Below are 19111 nucleotides of genomic sequence, written 5' to 3'. Positions count from 1 at the left end.
TGGACTTTACTTTAACGTCGGATTATTGTACTTAAATTCGCGTTCTACTTTGTGCTCTACGACTGTTATCTTGAGTGATGGCTTTAAATACTTTGCTTTTTCTGTTATCTTTGTAGAATTACACTAAATTAGAAGACAAATTTATCTATATAAGTTGTGGTCTTTTCTTAAGTAACCTTACACTCTTTAAATCAGGCTTTTATAATTATTTATAATCTGTATTCCTTTTGACTGACGATGTTTTCTAAAAAGTTTTTTCTGCAAATGCATTTTTAACTATAAAAAATAAATGATAAAATTTATTTATTTATCTTTTTGGCTTAAACTTAATAGATTCTATAAACTTTATTCAGTTTGTTTGTACTACTAAAAATGTAGCCTTAAGTTGCTTGTCATAACTGCTGTTTTTGCTTGATTAATAATAATATTAAACTGTCAAGCGGTCCAACAAAAGTTGTTCTCATGGAAAACTGCCTTAATCATTGGGAACAACTTTAGTATGCAATAACAAAGAATAATTTGATTATCAGAATAATTATTTCTGACTGATTTTCTTTTTTACTTATAAAGTAGAAAGAGTACTGACATCAAAGTGGCAACTGGTGCTTAACAACTTGATAACAGAACACCCGCGCATATGTTGCGAAAAAAAAAACACTTTATAACTCCGCAAACATTTAGTAATTGGCGGCAACTTGAAAGTGGAAAAGTTTGCCAATTAGCAGGCAACTGCGAAGTCCCACGATCCTCCACCCACTCGAATCCCCCTGGCATTGCAACGCGAATTTCCTGACGCACTGGCGGTGGAGTTCTTTGTTTCGAGTTCGAGTTCTTATCTTAAATAGGAAATGTCTTCAACCTTGTGGCATTTGCTTTCTAAATTCTTAACCCACTTGGTTCTCATTCCTGGCGACGATTGGAATATCAATTATGAGCCAACTGACAGCGTTTAATAAATTGCTCTAAAGTCAATGAAAAGCAAGTGACATTTGCACTATCAGCTATCGAAGCGACAAGTGATGTGAATCATCTGTTATGCGATCACGTGAAAGTGTCAACGGATTGATTGCATAAACCTCCAAAGAGCACTGTGACGATCATTCAATCACTTGTGGAAGTGCCTTGAGCAGCTGGCAATCCTACATCATTTAACAGCAATTACAACCCACTCATTGTGTGACGCCCTGTTTATATATTCATTTATTTGTTTGTGCACCAACCTAATAAAAAGTGTCAGTCTCACCAAAGCAAATGCATTTAGCATATATATATATCTGCATATGAACCGCGTGCTTTAGGGATATTGTAATATATTATATTTTAGTGCATTTTTATGCATAAATATAATGTAGAACTTAAAACTTTTGAGGATTCTTAGATGCTAAATTGAAGATTATTTGTAACCAAAGAGAAACTGGAAATGAATGCTATCGGAATAAACCTATTTTATTGTACGTTGCACAATGGTGCCAAAAATGAACCTTAAATAAACATTGAGAACCTTCCACGGTATTACAGTGATATTAAGCCACTGTTTTAGTGTGTATAATTTATTGCTGGCTAGTAATTTCCCAACGTGCCTTCTGATATTTGGAACTGGATAATCCCTTCACAACTACACCCAGCAAAACTGCAATTATATCTTGTTTGCTTCTCGTGCGATAGCTAATATGCTTAAATGAAACAGAAAATTGTTTGAATGCCATCTTTGCATTTGCTTTGCTTTTAATTATTGCCGTTTGTCGTTTGTCGTCGCAAACGTTTCTTTTTCTTTGCTGCTAAAAGTTAGCTTGAGATATTTTTGCGGTTGCCTTCGCTGCTGCTTTGTTTGGTTTGGTTTGGATGGCTTGGCAGTTCGGTTTCTTCAATTAAACAATAATATCGATTACGTGACGAGAGTTCAATGCTTAAATACAATATGCAATTGATGTTTGAAAGCAAAGTGCAAACACAATGCGTTAGAAATTCAAAATGGAAGCCGGAAAATGTGGACGAGAGTCACGTATATTGTGCGTCTGTATTTTAGGGGCTGTGGGGCAAATAATAAAATAAACTCAAATCTAGAGATTAAATACATTAAAAACTAAAGACTCGCCCTATAAAAACCACAAGTCACACTAGAGACGCCATCGTGTCTGGCAAAGTCGACCGCAGATGCAAAGATACTCGGAAACAGCGGGCAGAGATACATAGATACAATTGCTAGGCGGGTCAATCGGTGGCTGCGGCTAATAATTAATAGATGCAAGTGATCAGCTGACTGCAATTGATTCATGGGTTGAGTTATGCAATTAAATGAGAGGGGTGGAGCTCTGGGGGTCGCGTAATTGCATGCTAGTATGCATTAGATACAGTGCAACAATGCCAGCTAACTGGAATCAATTTCGTTTTGGGATTGAGTCAGAAAAAATATCGTGCCGAGGTAATTGATGCGAATTTTTCTCGCTAAGTGAAATTCCGCTGAAGTGAGCGTTTAAAAGTATCTAAGTATCTCTAACCCAGTACTCAAAAAATACTTTCGGCGACCTTTTGGCTTGAGTCACTCGCTCCGCCACCCACGTGCGTCATCGTTTGTCAGACGAAGACCGCAAAATAAATGTTGACGTTATTAGCATATGCACGGATACCAAATACATTTGTATCTAATTGCCATTAATTGCGGTTGGTATCTATTAGATGCGTACGCCATATGCTCGATTACACAACTTGCGGTTTTTCATTGATGGGGCTGTTCAGGGGCACCAAAGGGGGTTTGTTTTGGGTTGGGCCCACCCGGTTTTCGCTACGCTTTCTGCCACTTGTTGCTCCAAAAGCGTGTGTGTAGATATGCTGATATATGTATATTGTGGGCACATATTTAGGTTTATAATATTTCATTTATTATATACAAGTTGTTATTATGATTCAGGTTTTGATTCTGTTTTGCAACGTTATCTTAAATATTTTTAGTTAACTCGTAGTTGTTGTGTTATAGTCTGTCTGCGTTATTCGTAAGTCTTTCCGAGAAATTGTTATTTGTTATACATGATATTTAAAATGAAAATGCGAACGAAGACATGTTGTTCGGTTTAAAATACGCATAAATACAGAATTTTTCTTTGTTGAAATATTAAAAGGAAACCCGTTAAATTGGTTCTAACAAAAAGTATGCATAGTAATACATATTTTTTTAATACCATTTTTTTGTTCTAATTTTGTCTGTTTGTTCAATATTAAAGTATGGTTGAGTATATGGTTGATTTTTGCTCTGTCAATCCATCATTTGCTATATGTTGAACACTGCCTTCCATCCAGCTTCTGTTGTTGCTTTTAGTTTTCCATTTGTTTAATTTCGTGTTTGACTTTTGTTTTTCCGTTAACAACCACGCCGATGACGAAGCGTAAATAATGAAATTAGCTTTTGTTTTGCTCGATTTTTTCATGGGGCAAATTGGACGACCTTCACCTCTTGAAGAATGTTTGCTGACTTTTGTTGGTCTGAAATTTTTTTGTTGATAAACTGACTGGTATTGATAGGTGGAAAAAAAGTGTCACACAGCTCATATCAACACAAAGGGAATAATCGAAGGCTCATTTAGCGTTGAGCTTTGGGGCAGCTAATTGATATCCAAAACTCTTCTTTCAGATTTCCAAAAAAAGGCGGCATATCAATGTCGTACAAAAGAAAATATTTTGCATAGCGCAGAGAGATAAACCATCGTGAGTTACGACAGAAGAAGATCAAGAGCAATAATCCAAAGATATAACCCATAATAACCAAATGGCCACGAACTGCGACTTCATCGAGGAGCAAGTGAAGCAGCAGCCGTTGGCCAATGCAGCAGCCATGGGCACCCAGGATGATGGGTGCCACGAGGCCAAGGAGCAGAAGCAGGATCAGCCGGAGAAGCTGCCAGCTGCCCCTTCCTACGAGGACAGTTTCGAGTGCGCCTTTGAGTCCACCATGGATGACCTGGAGCAGGGTGTCCTCGATGGCTATGAATCGGACTCGGAGGCGAGTGCCAGTGGGCAGATAACGGACTCCGCCTCCTCCGGCAGCCTGGGACAAGTGCTGCAGCAGCGGGAGGAGCGGATGAGGGGCTTGCCAGGATCACTACATGGCCAGCACATCGATTCCGAGATGCTCAAGTGCTTACCCCGATCGAACTCCTTTGACTTTCACAGCAGCAGTGGCAGCAGCAGCGACGATGAGGACGATCCGGATGACGATGATGACGACAATGAGGGGGACGAGGTGCATCCCAGTCTGGGACTCAGTCTTAGCGGCAAGTTTGCCAAGGTCGATCTCTATTCGGGTCACCAAAGACCTGGTTACCTGCTACCTCCCTATATCGAACGTCGCCGATTGTCGCAGTGCAAGGAGGAGGACGACGAGGATGAGGGTGACAAAACCCAGTTGGGCGGAGGAACGACACTTGGTGAGCTAACTAAAGCCGAGAGAGCTTCCAAGGCGCCACCACGGCCGCCCACACCTCAGGATGAGGCCTCCAAGGAGAAGTTCAAGGATCTGGAGCGCCTGAGGCAGCAATTTATGCACAAAATCGATAGGATCAATACGAGGAACATAGAGGAGAGTGAGACGCCACCACCGCCACCTCCGCCGCCGCCTCCCATCCCGGCTACGATTCTGCCAAAGGCACTGAAGGCTTTACTACACACCCAGGAACCACCATCGCCTCCACCTCCAGTTAATCCACCCAGTCCCATGCCCACACGAGTGGATGTGGTTCAGGAAACGCCGGCTCCTGTGGTTCAGGAACCCCCAGTTTCCCCACTTCCTCTGCCCTCCGAGCCGCCGCTGATCATCAAGGGCAAGTTCAAGGTGACCCTCGCCCAAGAAACACCAGAACTGCGGGTGGAAGCCCAGAAACTGAGCAAGCTGAAGGCCAGCTCCAATGCCCACACCATTAGCTTTCCCTCCAGCTTCGGGGGCTACTCTTCGGTGCAGGGTTTGTTTTCCCAGCGCTATGGCTCCAATCGGTTTCCCGTCGCCGCCCCGCATCTGTCCAAGCAGTTCTTCGAGCCATCGCTGGTGGAGATTCGCACGCCGGCGCAAAGCAATGTGGCCCTGAATACGATTGGACTGGGCCCAAGCAATCACCAAAGCCTCACTTGTGATACAAATAGTTTAGCCAACAAACCGCGCACGCCCAGCGAACGGGAACTCGACGAGATCTGGATACGGCGGCAGGATGGTGGATTGGCCACTACTGCTCCGGCAGCTCCTCCGTCTTTTTTGCAACACCAGCAGCAGCAGCAGCAGAGGCCCGTCTCCTTGGGAGGGGCGTCGACCATGCCCCGTTTGCTGAGGAACGAAAGCGGTGCCTCCACCACGAGTCCCTCTCGCCAGCTGACAAATTCGGGATCCGTTTCGGTTTCTGTCTCAGATGATGTAAGTGATGGCGCCTGAAAATCTAACGACTTCATGTATACATTTATACACAATCAGAAGAAAGATTGTGTGCTATTTCAGAAATTGACAATATTACTAAAAATAGATGGCAGCCAGGTAGTAAAAATCCAATGTCCATAAAATCTACCGCTGAACTAGAGCCTTAGCATCATAGGAGCTAAACGGGGCTGTGTGTAATCTTTATATTCACAGATATGACTGACGTCATTCGATTAATGTGCAGTTTTCATTATTAAATCATTTAGCGTGTATAAACTGGGTAGTGAAAGATCTGATACAGAAAACAGGGAAGGGCGTTGAGTCAGTGATGTCATAAGAACTGGTCCAATACATCGTTCGAAAAACGTATTTTTAACTCACTGCATTTTGTAAGTGTTCCTTATCATCAATATAAATTGCGATAGTTTATGTGGACCCCATTAAGTAATAAGAATTATTATATTATTTTATTTACAATCCATAAAAGCTCTCTGGAAAGCTGCCACTTGACCTGCACTTCTTGTTGGGATCTGCGGTCTTACTTTTGATTATTGAATATTAATAATTCGACTGCGCCGATGCTTTTACGATACTTATACAGTTTTCTATTTATAGCTCGGAAAAAGAAAGAGGTAGTTGAGGCATACGAAATGTTTTACCTTTGTCTATAGCTGCCTCTTCGGCCTTTTCGAGTTTATTTGTCTGAGCGAAAGGTAAACACGGCGAAAAATCAGCTTTTCGGGGCTTGTTTTTATCGTGCCACACATGTAGGCTGTATATAGTATAGTCGGGGAATTTATCTGTATCTGTACACCGTGAGCTGGGTGGCAGCTCTTCTCTTATCATGACACAATTTGTCAACAGTCACGGGCCGAGCTGGAACTCGCTGCTTCTTATTTGTTTTGACGGAACGCGGACATATCGCGTACGTTTAAATACGCGTATAACATTTCCATATATATATAGGCAGGTATTTACCTGGTCTTGGCAAACAATGACGTCAATTTTCTCCAGTTCGCCACTCCCATAACTTAAAAGGGAAGCCTTCCCGAACCCACCATCTAAATTATTTGATAACTGTTTAAATATTGAACTAGACTATGCCATGCCACTGCTCCGCTGAATCACACTCATTTTCCACATTTAGCCAAGATGTGAGCTTCTGTTTTGGCCTTTTTTTTGTACTTTGTTAGCCCGCTTTTGTTGTTAGCTCATTAAAGTGGTCTGCGTCCCTCGGGGCACGTGACTCGACACTTTGGTAATGAAACCTTTGGCCATAAAAATAAAGCTGAGCAAAACCAACAAAAATCAACATTTCGGCATCGATCTCTTTGTAGTTTTTGCTAAAAATAATTCAAATACAGGTGTTTGCTGCCTCCGATCAAAATCTTTTCCCTCTTCGACATCTGGGCTTCATTTCAAATGAAGAATTGTTAATATAGGGAAACGCTAGTTGATGGCTGTGAAAGTTTTTAACAAATAAAGGAAATGGGCGGTTCAGTTTCTTTGTGAACTTAGTTTCATATCAAATCAAATGGTCTTAAAATATTTTATTCTCTACATTTTTGAACTGATCATAGCCAGTTTTTATTTTATGCACACTTAGTTTATTGTTTCATTGTTCATTGTTTTTGAAAGGGGGATGCCCCAAAAGTGTAATCTACATGTATTAACTTCTTGTTCGGATCAAACTTTCATGAATGAATTCCTAGTATAATTGAGATATTGCTTTCGTGGCAACTGTTGTCATAGCCCACATTCGACTGTAATTTTGCGTAATCATAAATAAATTGATTAAGTTCAATTGAAGGCGCCGCAGGATTGGCAAGCAACAGGCGGGATAGGTCTTCCTTTTGCCTCCGTCTTGGCTCAATTAAACGAGCGCATCGGGTGTCGCCTGCTCCTCCAATTGTCGTCCCTCCGGTTACGCCACTATATTGTCTATTGAGCATTGTGTATTGCGGCGAATAAATTGTATTTGTAAACAATTCGGCAATAATTGCAGCTGCTGGAAAGAGAGCGACGGATGGGACAAATAAGTGGGAGAGGTGAAAGGATACACGGAATAATGGATAATGGTGTTCTGCTGGTCTTTCCTATCAGCCTTTAGCTTTAGTTTGCCTTGGCCAGCGGCGCCAGAAACATGCAAAGTACTCTCGAAATCGAAAGCCAACTACTAGATGCTAACTCGAATCCACCAATTCAGCCATGTCAACCGCAAACTAATTCGCAAAAACGTCATGTTCGCTTTCAGGAGCAGGATGGCAGCCTCGGAGGAAGGATGCCGGGATCCCGACCTTCCAGCGCCCCCGCAGAGCCAAATGCCAAGGCGGCGAAGAAGGCCTACAAAAAGATGGAGAAGGAACAGCGGTGAGTTGCTACAAAAAATAAGACTGAACTAATTATAGAAATTTAACTCTGGATCAAATGTTTTCATTACTCTAAAACCGACCGTAATGGCTTATCAGACAATTGTTTCTGATATTTTATAAAAAGAGAAGCAATTAAAACATCAGCTCCCCAAAACCGAACTTAATTGGGTAAATAAAATACCAAAATTTCTTTCAACTAAAAAAGTTGAAAAGGAGTACATTCTTGTAGTATTTTTTAAAAAATTTGTTGCAATTAATAAAAAAGTTTTAAAAATGAATGTAAATGTATAATCTAATAGTGTGCTCATTCACTATTAAGTCCACAGTAAGCATCATGCTTAGCGTTTAGTTCCATGTCATCAAGATTCGAGATTATTAAAATATGAAATATCTTCTTTTACCCACAGTCGCCAAGAGAAGGAGCAGTCGCGACGGGAGAAGGAAGCCCGCAAACTGGAACGCGAAACGGCGAGACGGATCGAACGCGAGGCGGCCAAGCTGGAGAAGTTCAACCGTCACAGCGAGAAGATCTCACGCAGCACCGAGCGGATGGCCATGGCGGGCGTTGGATCGCGATCCGGTTCGCTGGAGCGGAGGCGGAGCGGCGAGGATTCGCCCGTGCTCAATCAGTCGACGGTGCACGGCATAGCGTCACCCAATCGACGACCCACAATATTCGATGTGTTCCGGCCGCGGGCGAAATCGGATGCCAAGCGGCAGAAGGAGAAGCACCTGTTGGACCCGTCCTCCGCAGACAGCAGCGCTACCAGCAGCACATATTCCGTATCCGGAGGCACGGCTCCTGCCCCGAGCACTGCAGCAGCCGGCGGAGCAGCAGGATCGGCAGGAGCGACGGCGGTGGCGTCAGGCGGAGCGGGAGGAGCCGGTGGCCTTATGAACTCCATGAAGGTGGCCATGCAGAACTTTAGCCATCGACAGCACCCCGCCGTGACGATAACGAGTGCCGATGGCACTCAGTCTACCGCAAAGAGCAAGTACAAAGACGGCAGTGCCCATCCGCATCAAGGCAGCGATGCGCAGGTGAGTAATCCTCGAATCCTGGATTTTCCCCTTACTAATTTTTTGTTTGTTTTCCGGGCAGTATTACCACACGGTGACGGCGGTGAGACCAAACGCTTCCCAACGGTCCCCCATGACCAAGGTAATGGATCTGTTCCGGCATCGCTCCAGTTCAGTCGTCAGCGAAGCCGACAAACGCAAAGCGGTAAGTTACTGATCACTTTTTAAAGAACTTTAAGTTAGTGTAGTCTAAAGAGTTGTCACAAATGTTAGTATTACAAGAACAAACGATACTATTGGCACGATACATTGCTGCATAAAGGTACAAACTAAAAGGACCGATTCAAACCATGTATGCTAAAAAATGGTTAAATTAGGTTTATTTTACCCTTACCGCCAAAATTTAAATTTAAATAGTTTTATCGATTGACTTGGCTATTTATCGGTAAGCGTCTCCACTATCGCAGGCCCGCCACCTACCGGTCTGCTGCGGGACAAACTTTGGCGGTGTGTGTCCACGCTATTCCTTTCAAGTTTGCAAGTCTGGCAACCCAGGGGAACTTGCTCTTTATTTTACAGTCTGGCAGCCCGCCAATTATATTATTTTAAGAAATATAAAACATTAAAATAGCAAAGATTTTGAGACTAGTTAGCATTTACTAAGGATGTACAGCAGGCTAACTGGGACTTGTGGTATCTTGGAAGTAATCGGATTGAAAATATCCATCATAGCATTTACAAAATGGTTCTTTTCTGTTGACCTCTCACAATAAAGTGATCCCAAACAATCGGAACCATTTTATTTAGTAGCAAAAACACTGAGTTCATAAATAAGGCTAATCACATCCATTTTCATTGATAGCAGAGTGAGATTAAATAATTTCCGGACTGTCATCACCAAATGCCATGTTGTCTCGAAAAGTCCACTTGAGAGTCTTATCAGCGCTAAGGAGGCGTCATTAATAATCATCCAGCCTAAAAATAATTATGCGCCATTATTGATTTTGAAGCGATAGGCCCGAAGCGATTTGATTGATAAGGTGCGCTTTTGTGTTTTTTTTATCGCTTATCATAAAAGAGGCGACAGAACTGAACGCGTGCTGAGAGCTTTTAAGAAATATATTAAATAGAGAATTATTCCACATGGAGAAATATATTTTGGATTTTAGTTATAGCCTTTAATTTTTTCGAATTGAATTGAAAAATCAAATTCTTTTTTAAGAAACATCAACTTTAGGATCTATTTCAAAGAAAAAACCTTTATCTTTTTGAAAGCAAAAGTTCTAGTTTTTTCTAAGTGTAAAGAATATGATCAAATCCTTGAGAGCGAAAGCTCGTTAACAGGTGATCGCCAACAGCTGTTTTACGCACGCTCTCAACTTTCTTCGATTCTCTCTCATTTCTCTAGCACTTTTTGGACTTTTGCGGAAAAGTCGCGCACATACGTATATTACGTATACGCCAGCGCCGCCGCTTTTGCCACTGTCGTCGTCATTTCAACTTTTTTTTTAGTTTCGCCGCCGATCCGCTCTGTGTTGTTATTTTCACTTGCATTTCCAATTGAACGGGCCGAGCGACGAATTGTGCGCGTCTTTTTTGCCTTCTGATTCCTTCGGCTTCTTCCCTCGATATTAAATAATAATATTAGTAGCAGTGTATTTATTCAATCTGTACGTTGTCCAAAACAGAGATGAGTCAATCGCGTCCGTGTGTTGACATCGAATGTTTATATTTATTTACTGTTTTCTTTGGCAAGAAAGCTATTGAATACCAAATGTTTGTAATGACATAAAATGTGTGTCTGGGGTGCTATTTTAAATAATTTATTACCAAAAAGCTGTTTAAAGCGAATGTAAATTATAAATGAATATAAATAAAAAAAAATGGTGACAATGTAAAATGAAACTAAATTTACCAGTTAGTAAATTTCCGCAAAAATTACAAATTAAATTTGGGATGTTTGTGTGCGAAAACGTTTGGAATTTAAAAAATAAAATAAAAGGACTGCAATGATATTATATTGTTAAATTTAGAATAGAAAACCCATAGAATAAACAAAACAATATTTATATTTCTGGCACAAAAAAAAAAAGAGATTTATTTATTTTCAAATCAACATTTTATTTCAAATCAACCAAATATGTGCCGTTTTATTTTTGTTGCCATTTAAGTTCTTATGTGCCGTAGCAATTAATTTAACTTAAACACTGTGTGTTTCCGTTTTTTTGGCGGACAATTTGTGTTTTTAATTTTCAAGTTCATTGGCAAAACTCACGCGGCAAATTCATAATTTTTACAACATCTTCATGCAATTCTCTTATTTAATTAAAAGCAATCTCAAAGGCATGGAAATAAACACGAAGTGCGGAAAGAAAAAGAAAAGAAAAGAAAAGAAAAAGCCAACAAAATAAATAGCCAGCATGTGATCAGCATTTCTGTTGCTGTTGTGGTTATTGTTCTATTATCGTATTCATGAAATTCGCTAAATAATAGCTGCTGGTGTGGTTTTTGCTGGGTACGTTGTTTTTGAAGCCTTTAAGCCAATTCTTTGGTTGCTAATTTGTTAAGTGTCCAATTTTAGAATGCCGAGACATGTGTTAAAAAGTGAGCAGGGGTTAACTTTTGTTTGTAGATTTTTTTTTTGGTCGAATGGCAATTTGCCGAACTTTAAAAGTAAATTAGAGTTGTTTGAAATTTTTCTGTGAGAATCCGCAGCTGTTGCTCATACTAGGAAATTTTACTTATGACTGACTTTTGACTACTTTATGGCATCCCAATGGATGATATCACTAGTTTCTGGCACTTTTCCTACGATTACTTAGCATTGCGATAAGCTCTAGAGTATTATTTGTCAAAAAGAAAATGGTCGAAAAAACTACAACTTATCAGTATTAGCCATAAAATCAACAATCAGGAAGATTCAGTTGGGAAGCGAAAGCGGCGTTGAATTAATTTAAAATATACAACGGAAAGCGGACGGGCAGATAAGATAAATGCAAGTAAGGGCGGTTAAATTAAATGAAGAATTTTGGCAGATAACTTGGGAATACACTCAATATATAATTGCCCTTGATAATTGAATAGATTGAAAATAAAAACGAATTGAATACCTCGACTACCAGATATCAGCTTTCCCTATATGGTATATGCCCACTTAGGATTCTGACCGTTTTTATCTTCCGCGAGGAAGTGAAAAGAAAGTGCACTATTTCAGGCAAACATTTCTCTTGTTCTGCGTCTGCCTATTTAATTTTTTCTATTTCTGTATTTGGCTTTTGTTCTCTTCATTATTTTTGGGCTGTGCTTGTTAATCAATCATTTGTCAAAAGTGAACACTCTTCTCTGTTCTCTTTATGTACTAATATTTAGTGCTTATTATTTGTTTTTACTTAGATTTTTATCTCACTTGCTTAGAGGTCAACCACTTGACGGGTGTAGAAGCTTTTTATACCCTTGCAGAGGGTATTATAATTTCAGTCAGAAGTTTGCAACGCAGTGAAGGAGACATCTCCGACCCTATAAAGTATATATATTCTTGATCAGCATCACTAGGCGAGTCGATCTAGCCATGTCCGTCTGTCCGTCTGTCCGTCCGTCTGTCAGTCTGTCCGTCTGTCCGTCTGTCCGTCTGTCCGTCCGTTTATATGCAAACTAGTCTCTCAGTTTTAAAGCTATCTGCATGAAACTTTCCCAAAAGTTGTCTTTCTATTGCAGGTAGTATATAAGTCGGAACGAGCCGGATCGGACGACTATAGCATATAGCTCCCATAGGAACAATCGGAAAAATAAATGAAAAAAAATTATAACTTTGCTGTTTTTTAATTTTTTGTTTAGTTCTTCGACATTTAGTAATGGTTAAACATTTCCGATTTGCGGTTTAAATTTCATCAAAATCGGACGACTATAGCATATAGCTCCCATAGGAACAATCGGAAAAATAAATGAAAAAAAATTATAACTTTTCTGTTTTTTATTTTTTTGTTTAGTTCTTCGACATTTAGTAATGGTTAAATATTTCCGATTTACGGTTTAAATTTCATCAAAGTCGGACGACTATATCATATAGCTCTCATAGGAACAATCGGAAAAATAAATGAAAAAAATTATAACTTTTCTGTTTTTTAATTTTTTGTGTAGTTCTTCAACATATAGCAATGGTTAAATATTTCAGAATTATGGTTTAAATTTTATCAAAATCGGACGTCTATATCATATAGCTCCCTCAGAAATAATAAAAATATATAAAATAACTATCAAATAATTGAGCTGCAAATCATCATAGCTTCAATGTTTTTAAACATATACGAAAGTAAATCATAATTTTAATGTTTTCAAAAATGTTTAATTCTTGCAATAGCTGCAAGGGTATATGAACTTCGGCTTGCCGAAGTTTGCTTTCTTTCTTGTTTGTTAATGTGAAAGTTTATTTATGGTGGGAGAAGCCTGATTAGGAATGTGTAAAAATATATATTACTTCGGATATATATAGAGTTTATAAGCGTTTCTGATTGGGTTCGAAATTTCGTTGACCAAATAAAGTCGGGGAAGTGTTATAATTCCAGTTCCTTCCTTAATCAAAATCTAGGCAACCAAATTTTTTACACATAAATTTTAAAATTTAAGAAATTCATAACTTATTGTATTTACAATACTTTTGGCCCTATCTTATTTTTATTTTAAATAATCTTTATTCAAATAAGTGGTCGAGTGATTTAACCTAAAAAAAAATATTTAATTTCCGGAAAGAATTACATAAATGCGATTCTCTTTCTTCTGGTTTAGTAGAAATCTTTTACGTGGTTGGTCACATGCCAATTGGAAATTAACACGCCCCTGTTAACGCAATGTTAATTTAAAGCTTCTAAATTCGATGTTCTTGAATTTGGATCTGGTGGATCTGGTGGATCTGGTGGATCTGGTGGACCTGGCAGAATTCCAACCACACATGGAACGCCAAATGGAACCACACAGCATTGTATTTTATTATAACTAAATAGTGATATTTGGTGCAGTTCCCTGTCCATTTTTCCATCTGCTGCCTCCGGCAAACCCTTTTAAGCACTATTGCTTCCTTTCTGCTTTTGCTGTGTTTGCCTTTGCTCGAACAGCTAATTAACGTTAATGACTTTTACATTCTGTTTGCGTTTCGTTGTCTGATCTCAGAGTCTGTTTTGCTAGTCCATTATTTATTTATAAATTTTTCCGCGCATTTCTCTAACAATATTAACGATCATAGCAAAGAAAAGCTAATAGAAATGAAAGCAAACTAAGTATTTCCAAATGGAAAAAAAACGCATAAAGGCTAATTATACTTTTATTATTTACGTGTATTATATTCGTAGCTTGTTTGTCGTGCTAAAAACAAAGTTACACCGGAATAGGTAAACAAAACAATCAAAATGAGATAAGAACGCAAAAGCTACAGTTGACAATATTAAGTATACGTCTACGGGCGTGTAGAAATCAGAACTTTGTTAAAAAATTATCAATATCTTGAGACTTTGGCAGGTGTTAAGTAAGAGAATTAACTAAGATTGTGTAATATTTATTTGGGCTTTATAAATTTGCATGAGCTTCTCGCGTCGCATTTAGTCTGTTCCTCACTTGCTTTGAGAATATAATATACATATTCCATCTGGGATTTTTCTATTTTCCTCTCAATATGCGGTTTTGGCCCTCGACAATTTTGAGTGTAGAAATTTTGTTATGTAGCACCTACATTTTTAAGCTCTACGTCAATTATTTAAGCCACTTGGGAATAATGTTTAAAATTATGTAAGAATTAGTGTTGATAATGTCAGTTAGAAGCAAGAGCTGCTTTGTTTATTGTTCCTAAAAGCATTAACTCCTTCTACCCATTCTTAAGTAAATCTATATTTGTTCTACTCCCATTGTTCGTCGTCTTACGCCCTTGACCCATTGGCACAATTAAGATATTTCCGTGTCGAAAAACTCTTTTTTGTGTCCCAGTATAAATTGGTTTTCATTGCATAGAATCGCCATCTTCTAGTCTCGTGACTGCATTTTTTTTATTGAGTCTTTCTTTATTGTGTGCACCTTTCAATCAAAGTTTTTGTCAATTTCAATTAGACGACACACGACAGCAGGCAATCAACCAAGAAAAACACGCTTTCCCTCAAATCCACTGAACTTTTCTGCCGCGTTCAATCAACTTGAATGCGTCATCAGTTTCTTCTTTTTTGAATGAGCATGTTTTGTACTTATATGTTAATTAAAAGAGTTCGGGGTCAAGGATTAATTTGTGGGGTGATGGGAAAAGGTGATAAAATGCAGACAGCTGGGTAAAATTATGTCTGTTCCAGTAAAATTCTGCGACATTGTCATTATTTCATTTATTTCTCATTTCCGCAAAGGCGAAAAATCAGGGAAAATTCTTGCCGGGTAATTAAAAAATATACATAAATTGACTCTCTCCCGCGGCAAGAGCAGACAAATTTACATAATTTATGGCTGACATGGGCAAACCCATATAAACACTTAACAAATTTAATTATATTTATGGATACAAAATAAAAGCAGAAACAACTCATTAAGAAACGAAACCACAGGCGCCATCTAGCGTTGAGTAGTAAAAGCAAACATAACAAGCAGTTGGAAATCAAGCAGTGAATGCGGTCAACCAAACCGTTACTATCTGAATTCAAATTAAAAATTGGTTTCTTGAGCAGATAAAATTCTTTATCAATTGATTAATAAAAACAAAAGGTGAATTTTTGTGAAAATGAATCACCTAAGGTGATAATAATAAAAAAACAACAACTTATATTAAAAAACTGTGACAATATGTCTGCGGTGAAGCGTTGGATATATCGCCACACTCACTCGAGCAGTTCCGCCACGCCCACCTCACCCGGCCCACCGCCCGTCTCGCCCACCATAAAAACGAGGCGGGGCCGTAGCCACTCCCTTGATGTGCAATCCCTACCAGGAATTCGGACCATGATGGTCAATAATGTAAGGACTGTAGCCCATTGAATATCATATTTTAGTAACATCCTAGTTTAAAGTGTTTAATAAGAACTAGAAATAAGAATCTTTACGTTAATGATTAATATTAATGTTTTTTTATTTAAATAATTTTACTTTTGGCGGTTATTAATACTGTTATTAAAATGTTGTTTTTAAATATCTGAGTATATTACTTATTCATTTTAAATTTACTTTAGATTTTATTTACTTAAAATAAAAATAAATAATCTCTCACAAAATGTAAAATTATTTTTAGGAAGTTAATAATATATCTTTTAAATTGTTTTTAAATTTAAAATTTGCAAAAATCTGCAAAATCGAACTATTTACTATCCTGAAAAAATGAAGTGGTATAACCCTATCTCATTTTTTTTTTTAAATAAATGTTACGATCCATTCAAATTAGCTTATATATATTCAACTAAATTATTTTATTTTTTATTTACAGCGCGCGGCGGCGCATCAACAACAGTTGGCTGTACAAAGTGAGTACCATTTACAACTAAATAACAAACTTACGAATATTATTAGAACAGCAAGTACCAGGTTGCAAATTTAAAAAATAATCATTTACAAAACTCATAAACAGAACTTAATTTAAACGTTCCACAGTAAAGCGACAAAGTCAAATTAACCTTGACTTTGAAAACAACGCAATACCGAAAAATAAACCTTTAACAAACTGCGAAAAGTAAAACAAAACAAATAAACGAATAAAATTCAGCAGCGGCAGCTTAAGTGGAGTTGTAGCTAGCTGCGCATAGGCAAGCAAAATGTTTTACATATGTAAATGCCAAATGCTAAAGTCATTTAACACTTTTATTTATTATTCATTTCGATTGGAACCGCACAAGAACGGACGTAGAAGCTTGTCCAAAATAAATAAACAAGAAGCCGGAAAGTACCAAATTCGATTGCGTGGGTGTGGGAACATCTGTCGTAGTGGAATACTTTTGCTATTCATTGATAAACCCTATAAACGGCAGCATAAGAGGGGTAATTTAATAAATTAGCTTTTAAATAACAAAACCCGTTTGTCTCAAAGAATTTCGGGTAATTAACATTTTAATTAAATTAAGGTTCTTCGAATTTCAAACACTTAACCCTCTGAATTTGTTAGATATCTTTTATTTGTTTATGAAAGTATAAATGTTTTTCGTTTTGCAATCGTTACAACTAAGTTACGAATTAACCAATTTAACAACTGAATAAATATACGATATTAATGCGCCGTCACAACAATTTCCTTATTCTACACAGTTGAAATTGTATTAAAACCAACTATTATCAGCAAATAGAAAACCAAAAACAAAAGTGAAATGCGGTCACCGTAAAGCCCCAAAAATATTATTTACATGAAACGCCGAAAAAAATAAATAATTAAGAGGGAGAGAGAGAGAGACCTTTGTTCCACTGCAATGTGCGAGCGAGAGAGGCCAAACTAACTGTTGCTGGGATGTGTTTACCCTTTGGCTGACCTTGAAAGTTTTCGTGTACAGGCTGCACTTTTTGTTGCTTTTATTCCTTACGCTAAGCTGCAGTTTCAATGTCAGACGAAAAAGCAAAAGTAAGAAAGCAAACAGGCTCCCTTCCTAGTGTTGAAACTTTAGCTATTTTCAATATACATATATAGACAATATATTTTTTATCAATTGCAGAAGAGGAAATGGAGTTTGTCCTAGTAAATCTGTATACATGGTTCCTATAAATGGAACTACTAGAAAAATCAATTTAACAATTAAAATTTACGTTTTATTTGAATGCACATTCTTTGTATAGAAATAAAAAATGTTATATGGATAATCTTAATATTTAAATTAATTTTGTTTTGTTTTTAAAATGATTGAGGTTTAATAAAACAAAAAAAAATGAGTGTTTCATCTATGTAATGCTTGTTTTCAACCGCTGTTTAGCTACTTTTAAGATCAGATTTCGACACATGTTGAAGGCAAGAGTGGGCAACGTTGCTTCTCTCCCTCGTTGATGCATTTTTATTTGGTATATTTTTTTGGCCTTTTTGTTCATCATTTATTTTGCTTTACCCCTTTAACTGCCTCCGTATCAAGTGTCTCGAGCCCATGACGTAATACAATTGAAATGAGTGAATGAGAGGGTAAGAGAGGGAGAGAGATTGAGTACGATAGGATGTCGAGCTTGGAGATTTTGTGCCCACAAACAAATCTCAAGCCGACATTGATGTTGAAGGCAGGCCAGACAGTGACAATATTGTGTGGGCTTGTTTTATATTATATTTTTTTATAGCTGTGGAATAACACAATTAAGCTTTTTACTCGAGCCAATACCATAAAAACATCGACGCGCAGCTAGAAAAGTAGAACAGACTCGGTGTCTGCAACCAGAGTGAGATAAATAAACTGGGAGAAAGAGAGACTGATTTTCGGGGGGTGGGTGAGGGGGTGAGCACCACCCATGCTAAGGGCGAAATATTTGGACTGTTGTTGGTCTTTTCGGCCTACGTGCGTTATGCCACGCACAGCAAGAATCGACAAAAAGAGCATTAGAATTGACATAACGAAGAAAACGAGCAAAAAAACAAAATAATCACAATAAAGGCAATGTAAATGTTAATGCCATGTAAGACAACAACAAGACAGTAACAGTACAGTGAAACCTCTACGCCATTCGACCTTCTGTCACACTGTTACTAGCCTAGTCTATAAATTGAATTTTAGATAACGCACTCATGAAAAAAGTCAAAGTAAAAATAAACTTCCAAACTACATATGTACTACTGGGAATGTAATTATAAATTTCGTGGTCTTAAATTGTAGATAATTTATTTCATTCCGAAAGCCATAATTTTCTGTTTCCTAAATTCTATATTTAAAAAATAAAGGACAAGGAAAACAAATAAATCTCTTCAGTCTCCGTATAGTAAAGGTTTTTTTTTGAGTACAACTTTACCTATGATTTTTTTAATTTATCAGAGCAAGTTTCGAGTTGCAAAAGACAGAATGTAAGGTAAATGGTGGTTTGAGTTAACGGAGGGGGACTGTAATTCCATATTCCGTTGGGCAACCGAGAGCGGCGGAGAAAATTCCAGAAATGGTTCAAAAAACAGAAAGTGGTTTAAAGTTGGTTCAGACAGTTAGTTGACCACGTGTCACGCCCCTAACCGCCCTTGGCAGGGCCCTAATCAACTCAGACTTGGTTATCTAGGCACAATTGTTGGCCTAACTTTTCTTTTTTGGTTAGCTCAGCGTTTTGCTTTGCTCGCTTGATTTTCTGTTGTGCTCACCTTTTTCTCGCGCTGTGTGTAATATATAAAACAGAGAGGCGCGCACTCACACACACACCCTCGGACCGCCTTGCCGGT

At 38.2% G+C, this 19111-nt stretch overlaps 1 protein-coding gene across 4 annotated transcripts in view; it reads left to right on the top strand.

The window, feature by feature from the left end:
* LOC108140467 (5'-AMP-activated protein kinase subunit gamma-1) overlaps positions 1 to 19111 on the top strand; it is a 63661-nt gene that overhangs the window by 20534 nt on the left and 24016 nt on the right. For 2 of the 4 annotated variants that reach the window (XM_017263200.2, XM_017263201.2), the window contains exons 3-7: positions 3626 to 5392; positions 7647 to 7762; positions 8172 to 8805; positions 8867 to 8989; positions 16223 to 16259. In XM_017263200.2, the coding sequence (XP_017118689.1) occupies positions 3761 to 5392; positions 7647 to 7762; positions 8172 to 8805; positions 8867 to 8989; positions 16223 to 16259 (2542 nt within the window). In that variant the 5' untranslated portion in view covers positions 3626 to 3760. Of the gene's footprint in view, positions 1 to 3625; positions 5393 to 7646; positions 7763 to 8171; positions 8806 to 8866; positions 8990 to 15550; positions 15760 to 16222; positions 16260 to 19111 lie in introns of those variants that run through there. The other 2 variants (XM_017263202.2, XM_017263206.2) reach the window with 2 other exon arrangements.

This window comes from Drosophila elegans, unplaced genomic scaffold (assembly GCF_018152505.1).
Source record: "Drosophila elegans isolate 14027-0461.03 unplaced genomic scaffold, ASM1815250v1 contig_476, whole genome shotgun sequence".
Classification (NCBI taxonomy): Eukaryota; Metazoa; Arthropoda; class Insecta; order Diptera; family Drosophilidae; genus Drosophila; species Drosophila elegans.
Note: the sequence above shows the minus strand (reverse complement) of the source record. Positions and strands in the feature narration are given on the sequence as shown.